At 40.7% G+C, this 9,245-nt stretch overlaps 2 protein-coding genes across 2 annotated transcripts; both read left to right on the top strand.

Moving 5' to 3' along the window:
* The first annotated feature begins 3,313 nt into the window (after window positions 1-3,313).
* Window positions 3,314-3,937, top strand: LOC139888357 (uncharacterized). The gene has a single exon (XM_071871367.1). It carries the CDS (start codon window positions 3,314-3,316, stop codon window positions 3,935-3,937), a length of 624 nt encoding a protein of 207 aa, XP_071727468.1.
* Window positions 3,938-4,750: 813 nt separating this feature from the next.
* LOC139888356 (uncharacterized) lies at window positions 4,751-7,201 on the top strand. Its single transcript, XM_071871366.1, has 2 exons — window positions 4,751-5,670; window positions 6,526-7,201. Exons 1-2 carry the CDS (start codon window positions 4,751-4,753, stop codon window positions 7,199-7,201), a joined length of 1,596 nt encoding a protein of 531 aa, XP_071727467.1.
* The last annotated feature ends 2,044 nt before the right edge of the window (window positions 7,202-9,245 follow it).

Here is a 9,245-nt window from a genome sequence, read left to right as displayed (position 1 = left end):
CAGCCCTTGTGAGTCACCTAACACATGTGGTAACCATCATTTAACATCTAGCAAGAAATATCTAACAAAACAACAAACTAATGGAGCCTATATTGAAGTCCTTAGTTCACGTGATTATGCATACACACAAACACATTCACTTTGCAATTTTATTAAATCAAATTACCCTCTCTCAAGTGTTCTTCCATTTTTCTAAGTGTTCTTCATCATCTTCAACAAAATCTAGCTAAATCTAGTTCATAAATCCATACATAAACCAAGTTATAAAACAACTACTCAAGAACACACCAACAACACTTCCAAGTTTGCTAGCTTACTTCCAATCTTGCAAATCCACTTTGAGTGATCATCCAACCTCAAGAAATCTTTATTATTTACAGTAAGATATCTTTCTAATATAAGGTAATACTCATATCCAAACTTTGATTCAATTTCTATAACTTTAACAATCTTATTTCGAGTGAAAATCTTACTTGAACTTGTTTTCGTGTCATGATTTTGCTTCAAGAACTTTCAAGCCATCCAAGGATCCTTTGAAGCTAGATCTATTTTTCTCATTTCCAGTAGGTTTATCCACAAAATCTGAGGTAGTAATGATATTCATAACATCATTCGATTCATATATATAAAACTACCTTATTCGAAGGTTTAAACTTGAAATCACTAGAACATAGTTTAGTTAATTCTAAACTTGTTCGCAAACAAAAGTTAATCCTTCTAACTTGACTTTTAAAATCAACTAAATACATGTTATATATCTATATGATATGCTAACTTAATGATTTAAAACCAGAAAACACGAAAAACACCGTAAAACCGGATATACGCCGTCGTAGTAACACCGCGGGCTGTTTTGGGTTAGTTAATTAAAAACTATGATAAACATTGATTTAAAAGTTGTTCTTCTAGGAAAATGATTTTTCTTATGAACATGAAACTATATCCAAAAATCATGGTTAAACTCAAAGTGGAAGTATGTTTTCCAAAATGGTCATCTAGACGCCGTTCTTTCGACTGAAATGACTACCTTTACAAAAACGACTTGTAACCTGTATTTCTGACCATAAACTTATAATTTTTCTGTTTATATTCATAAACTTAAGTTCAATATGAAACCATAGCAACTTGAAACACTCAAATCGGATTTAAAACGAAGAAGTTATGGGTAAAACAGTATTTGATATATTATTTGCTTGTTGTAGCTACGTGAAAATTGGTAACAAATCTATATTAATCATATCCTAGCTAACTTATATTGTATTACTTGTATTCTAATATATTATGTAATCTTGGGATACCATAGACAATTATGCAAATGTTTTGACATATCATATTGACCCATCTATATATATTATTTGGAACAACCATAGACACTCTATATGCAGTAATGATAGAGTTAGCTATACAGGGTTGAGGTTGATTCCAAAAATATATATACTTTGAGTTGTGGTCTAGCCTAAGATGTGTATACACTGGGTCGTGGATTGATTCAAGATAATATATATCGATTTATTTCTGTACATCTAACTGTGGACAACTAGTTGTAGGTTACTAACGTGGACAGCTGACTTAATAAACTTAAAATATTAAAACGTATTAAAAATGTTGTAAATATATTTTGAACATACTTTGATATATATGTACATATTTATTATAGGTTCGTGAATCGACCAGTGGCCAAGTCTTACTTCCCGACGAAGTAAAAATATGTGAAAGTGAGTTATAGTCCCACTTTTAAAAATCTAATATTTTAGGATGAGAATACATGCAATTTTATAAATGTTTTACGAAATAGACACAAGTAAATGAAACTACATTATATGGGTGAATGATCGAAGCCGAATATGCCCCTTTTTAGCTTGGTAGCCTAAGAATTTGGGAACAGACCCCCAAATTGACGCGAATCCTAAAGATAGATCTATCGGGCCCAACAAGCCCCATTCTGGAATTTGGAATGCTTTAGTACTTCGAAATTATCATGTCCGATGGGTGTCCCGAAATGATGGGGATATTCTATATGCATCTTGATAATGTCGGTTACCAGGTGTTCACCATATGAATGAATTTTATCTCTATGTATGGGATGTATATTAAAATATGAAATCTTGTGGTCTATTATTATGATTTGATAATATATAGGTTAAACCTATAACTCACCAACATTTTTATTGACGTTTTAAGCATGTTTATTCTCAGGTGATTATTAAGAGCTTCCGCTGTTGCATAATAAAATAAGGACAAGATTTGGAGTCCATGCTTGTATGATATTATGTAAAAACTGCATTCAAGAAACGTATTTTTGATGTAATATATTCTTATTGTAAACCATTATGTAATGGTCGTGTGTAAACAGTATATTTTAGATTATCATTATTTGATAATCTACGTAATGCTTTTTAAACCTTTATCGATAAAATAAAGGTTATGGTTGTTTTAAAAATGAATGCAGTCTTTGAAAAACGTCTCATATAGAGGTCAAAACCTCGCGACGAAATCAATTAATACGGAATGTTTATAATCAATATGAACGGAACATTTCAGCAGACGGTCAGGATAATCACAACTAGGCACCGTAAAGCCAATCATTATAATCACGACCGAGATGAAACACTTGGAACAAGTGTCTGGCGAAACCTACCCGGCTGGACTGAGAGCACTGTGATGCCTTAACCGGAATCAAACCGCCGACACTACCGTCTCTGCATTCCAAACTGACATGAAGACACTCCCGGGACAAGTACGTTATCCCGAAACAGAATGCATTACCACGAAGTAGGCACTCTGTCCCGGAGTGACCACTTGATCACGGAACAAGCATGCAAGCAAGCCACATGCCACGTCAGCCCGCAAATCTAGGGAAGTTCGTTAGGATCTGTTATTCCCTATGAAAGGGACAGGTGCCACATCACCCCTCGGGTTTGCAAAGTTTGCTACAACCATGAAATGGACATGTGCCACGTCATCATTCCCTCCATAACATCTATAAATACACAAGTGAAATCCTTCATTTAGGGAACACTGGATGCATAAACGTTACTCTGCCAAAATCAATGGCGACAACGTCACTCCAGTCGTCAACTTAATTCCGATCAGTGCTCCGATTACCATCCGAGTTAATCCATGCTAAGATATTAACTTATTCAATTCCGATCGAATAAGGTTAATTCGATTGGTTATTATACGCCCTTGGAATCCAGATTCCAAATCGGGGTTTGCACAATTATTGGAGTTAAAACAATCAACCTACTCTTTTTTCCAAATTAAGCACTCAAACCCGAAATCCATTTACACTTAACGATTTTGGTTTGATCAAATGGCGCTATCTAAAGGTACGAAATTAATCACAACTTGCCAAAACAAGCTAGAAAATGAAGAAGCAAGCATACGCAGCACCAGCGACACCGATGTTCATATGATTCATTCATGGGTCGTGGGACAGAGACGGAAATCAGGGGTGTTAGATGAATGGAAACACGAACCCATCATTTTCCCCTCATTATTTATCATCAACCCATTTTCAGACCCTGTTATCATACGAGCACATATCTCCAATTGCCAGATCAGGCGAATATACGCCGACACTGGTGTAGGAGCTGAGGTCATGTTCGAACATTGTTTTCTGCAGCTACCAGAAAACATCAGACGACAAAAGAAGGCAGCAACTTCGCCACTAGCAGGATTCAATTGCACTGCAACTTGGCCAGTGGGGTCCATAACCCTGGAGGTAGTTTTTGGAACATTACCCTTTCAAAGTGCAGCAGACATAGAATTCTCTATTATCAAAACAGACTCACGGTATAACGTCATCTTGGGACGTAATGCCATGCAGAAGTTTGGCGCGATTGCCTCCACAGTCCATGGTATGCTGAAATTCCCGACTCCAGCCGGAATCGCTACAATCTGGACACAAGAAATGGAACCAATTGAATGCATGTAAATATTCAACGGAGCAAGTGATATCGTCGTCTATGACGACGGTTATGTATCCCCAAATCCTAAGCATCCGGACCAACGGATACAGATTGGTACTACTTTGAGCACAAATGCAAGGGATACGCTCTGCAAACTCCTAGCAGCAAGTATTGACGTCTTCGCCTGGGAACCATCGGACATGACGGGTATCCCACGCGACATAGCCCAACATCGGCTAAACGTAAACCCAAATATCACACCAGTTGTCCTGAAGAAAAGGGCAACGACGTTAGAACGAAGTGAATTCATGGATAACGAAGTACAACGACTAGTCGATGCTGGCATAATGAAAAAAGTAAAATATCAAACATGGGTAGCGAACCCCGTGATGGTAAAGAAGGCAGACGGATCTTGGCGTATGTGTGTCGACTCAAAGACATCAACAAAGCATGCCCGAAAGACAATTACCCTCTGCCGGAAATTGACTGGAAAGTTGAGTCTCTCTCAGGTTACCAGTTTCTAAGCTTCCTGGACGCATACAGGGGCTATCAGTAAATCCCTATGGCAGAAATCGACGAAGAAAAACCTCATTCTTCACGAACAAAGGCATCTTTTGCTATACCAAAATGCCATTCGGACTAAAGAATGCTGGAGCAACGTACCAACAGTTAATTGACAAAGCATTCCAGGACAAATCGGACAAAATATCAAAGCATACGTGGATGACATCGTCATCAAGATCAGAACAGAAGAGTAAATGATCCTAGACATCATCGAAACGTTCGATTCGCTACGCAAAATCAATATGAAGCTAAATCCGTCAAAATGTTCTTTCAGAATGGAAGAAGGCCGTTTCTTGGGTTTCAAGATCACTCCGAGAGGGATCAAGGCAAACTCGAAGAAGATTCAAGCAATCGAGAACATGCAGTCACCCAAGAGCAAAAAGGATGTGCAGAGCTTAAACGGGAATCTAGCAGCACTCATAAGGTTCCTGTCACGGGCCACCGACAGGGCTCTCCCTTTTTTCCAGACGTTAAAAGGGTGCCTGAGCAAAAAAGATTTAATATGGACGGACGAAGCCGAAAGAGCCTTTCAGGATATGAAGGCATTCTTAAAAGAGCTACCAGCGTTAACGGCACCTATATCGGGAGAAACCCTTACGGTATATCTCGCCGCCTCCACCGAGGCAATTAGCTCAGTTCTAATCGCTGATAGAGGCAAGACTCAAATACTGGTGTACTTTATAAGCAAAGTATTGCAAAATGGAGAGGTAAACTACCCAGCCATGGAAAAACTAATTTACGCTTTAGTACACATAGCCAAACGACTACGGCGATACTTCCAAGCACATCCGATACAAGTCCTTACTGATCAACCAATCAAACACGTTCTGACCAGGCCGAAAATCTCCGGTAGAATGGCAAAATGGGCAATAGAACTCGGAGAACACGAGATCACTTTTCTCCCGAGGCATTCGGTCAAGGGACAAGTCATAGCAGATTTCTTAGTAGAGCTCCCTTCCGACATGATCAAACAGGGTGAAACCACCGTTACAAGAAGGGAAGTGGACGAATTCTGGGAACTATATACAGACGGGGCATCAAGTGAGGAAGGAGCTGGCATAGGCATTATCCTCGTTTCCCCAACTGGAGAGGAGATCACTTACGTTATCCGGCTAAAATTCGCTGCCTCAAACAACGAGGCTGAGTACGAAGCACTAATAGCCGGATTACGGTTGGCCAAAAGTATTGATGTCCGGTAACTCACATCTTATGTCGACTCTTAGCTGGTTGCAAGCCAGCTAAAGGGAAGCTTTGAAGCAAGAGATACGTCAATGCAAAAATACCTAGAACTTACGAAAGCACTAACCAACACCTTCGCGGCATTTGAAATAAAACAAATCCCCCAAAATTGTAACAAGAAAGCGGATGCCCTGAGCAAGCTTGCCTCTTTGCTATATGATCACTTTACCAAGAAAGTTATGATTGAAGTTCTGGAAAGAAAGTCAACCGAAGAGGATACCCTCATGGCAACAGTTACAACAGAAGAAGAATGTTGGATGACACCCTTCATAAGATACCTCACTAACGATACTCTCCCGAAAGACAAATTACAAGCCCGCAGGATACGAATGCGGGCACCAATGTATTATTTTTAAAACGGCATCCTGTACAGGAAATCGTTTACGGAGCCTTACTTACGATGCGTTGGCCCGACACAGGCCAAATAAATAATACGGGAAATGCACGAAGGAGCTTGCTCCACACATTTTGACTACCGAACGATAGTTAGCAGGATCAAGAGAATGGGTTATTTCTGGCCACACATGTACCGGGATACGTATGACCTAATCGTTAACTACGAGGCATGTCAAATACACGCTCCCGTCAACAGATCCCCTCGTCGAAACATGATTTCAATACATACTGCCTGGCCATTCTGCAAATGGGGGATCGATATCATCGGCCCATTCCCACGGGGTGTCGGCAACGTTAAATTCTTAGTAGTCGCAATTGACTATTTTACGAAGTGGGTCGAAACGAAACCATTAAGCACAATTACAGGAAGGAAGATCTTAACATTTGTATGGGAGGACATTGTTTGTCATTTCAGCTTACCACGAGAGATAGTCAGCGACAATGTCACGCAGTTCGCACATAATCTATTCAAAGACTGGTGCGCCGACATGGACATTCAACAGTCATTTACCTTCGGGGCCTACCCGCAGGCCAATGGGCAGGTTGAGGTCACAAACAGAGACATCGTTGCCGGCATAAAAGCAATATTAGGCAAACACCGACAAGGATGGGTAGATGAACTCCAACATGTACTGTGGGCACATCGAACAACGCTAAAAGACAGTACGAACGAAACACCCTTCAGTCTGGTATACGGAACCGAAGCAGTCATACCGGCTGAAGTACTAGTTCCAACTGATCGAATAACGAAATTTAATGAACAGCAAAATGACGACGCATTAAGAGAAAACTTGGATGCTCTCGAAGAGCGAAGAACAATAGCCCATATCCGGCAAGCTGAAAAGAAGCAACAAATCGCAAACCACTATGACAAAAAATTCAAACCACTGGACTTTCAGTTAAATGATTTGGTATTACGTAGCAACGAGGCCAGCCGGCAGCAAGATGTCGGCAAATTAGGCCCCAGATGGGAGGGACCCTACAGGGTTGTCGGAATAACTGAGTACGGTGCATACCACCTGGAGACACCGGACGGAATCCCGATACAACACCCTTGGTACGCCTTTCATTTAAAGAAATATCATGTGTAACTTACCTGCAACTGTGAGGACTGATCACCCACTCGGACGGCAGAAACACTTATGTATTCAAATAATTTCTATGTATAAGTCATCAATAAAGCTTCATTTTATATACTTATGCACTGTAATGACTCTGAATATGACACAAGTAACATCAAAAATCCTTTGGCATATTTCAGACCTACCGCCAGAAGAAATGCTTTCTAGCTTTCATTAGTAGGAGGATACTCCTTGAAGAACCTTAACGGATAATAAGGACGTCCGACCATATCATTGGTGGCCCAGTTTTACCGTATAAACAACTCAACCACACTCACGCATAGTCTAGATATCTACATTTTTGTCATGATAAATATACGAAACACAACGGAAAGGTAAACTAGTTTATACACAACATGCAACACGATGTAACGAAATCACATTAATTATACAAAAAACCCAACCGAGTGCATATCTCTACGATTGGTAACTTACAATATCATCAACGGATGAGTTCTCATCCCTACAGATTTTATCTAGTTCATCAAAACTAATCCGGTCGAGAGACTCATGTGCCCGGTGGCAATCCTGCACACAGGTAATGCTCAAAGCAGCCTTTTTTCTCTAGGCTGCGCTACCAGGAGGTAGGAAACACTGCACCACCTTCAATACCTCAAACATAGTCAACTTCTTAATGGCCTCAATAAAGGCACTGAACGGCTGATGAACAATAGATGACTTCAGGAGGCGGTCAAAAAGCACGGGAATGCCATGCTGAAGACGGGTAAGTTCGCCTAACGTGGCCGACACCTTCTCCGATAACTTTTTATTGTCATCAGAAAGTAAGGCGACTTTCTTCTGTTCCTGGGCAAGCGTAGCTTTCAACGACTCCTGCGTTTCCTTGGCCGACACTAACTCCCCTTCAAGGCGAGCAATCGTACCCTATAATTCCGCCACCCAACGGTTATCATTTTCAAATAGCACACAATGCTCGTGAATACGACGAGCATTAGCCTCGCTTCGGTTCAGCTCATCTGCCGCAAGATGCTGAGCAAATACGGCGAATTGAGAACGCAAGTGTTGTGCCTGAGTAGTGGAAAGCGCGGCCAACGCCTCTTTTAAAGCCGAAAAAGTAATGAAATCAAGATATTCCTTAAAGATCGGATAATCTGAAGCTTCACAACGGAAAAGATCACGGAATGGCCCAATATTACAGTCGGGCAGCACATAAACATTCTTCCCAGCACTAGTTGTCAACCGGGGACGAGCATTCGAGACCTCTATGACGGGTTCTTTACAGGGACGATGCCCTTGAGCTGTCTCTCTCCCCATGGCTGACCCCTCCATCGTCCAATTCTCCCTAGCAACCGGCCCAAGTCCCTCCCAGGAAACGGCCCCTTCCAGCAATGGCACCGAGCGAGCAGACGCATGCGCCCTCGCAGGGGTCACAACTGTGTTACCTGCGTAAAACATAAACGATAATATAATCAGCATCAGATACAGTTAAGTCAAATACAGTAAAGGACCAACGCATACCTTCGGCTACCGGCTCAATCCGACGCCTGGTACGTCGGATCAGTCCGCCCTCCGAAGAGCCACCAGTCGAGGACTCCAAATCTTCAGGAGGCGCCACCCTGTGGCGGCTGGAGGAAGCCGGTGCGGTCCCTTCAACCAGTTTATCGGTAAAGACCATGCCGTAACGACCCTACTTTTTCCGTTATCTTTTACCGTTAATTATTTAACGACCGTTAACTGTTATTAGTGCCACATCATTTCTATGACCTATATTATTATTTTTGTAATAATATATTAATTATTATGTGTTAAATGAATATTTGTATTCATATTTTAATTTGTACGTTTATACGAATCGCGGATTTCTATCCGGCGAATCTTTTCGGTTTTCAAACCAACGGTCGAGATTTTGGGATTTTTAAGTCCTAATTATTTTAAATATGATATTTTAATGTCATATGTTTATATATAGTAGTTATATATATTTTTTTTCGCGTATTTGTTATCTCTCCGAATTTTCAATCGCGTAGTCGTGTTTTCGCGTTTCGGGTTTCGTTCG

This window comes from Rutidosis leptorrhynchoides, chromosome 2, assembly GCF_046630445.1.
Source record: "Rutidosis leptorrhynchoides isolate AG116_Rl617_1_P2 chromosome 2, CSIRO_AGI_Rlap_v1, whole genome shotgun sequence".
Lineage (NCBI taxonomy): Eukaryota > Viridiplantae > Streptophyta > Magnoliopsida > Asterales > Asteraceae > Rutidosis > Rutidosis leptorrhynchoides.
The sequence above is the reverse complement of the archived record's forward strand: the minus strand, read 5'-3'. Positions and strand labels throughout refer to the sequence as shown.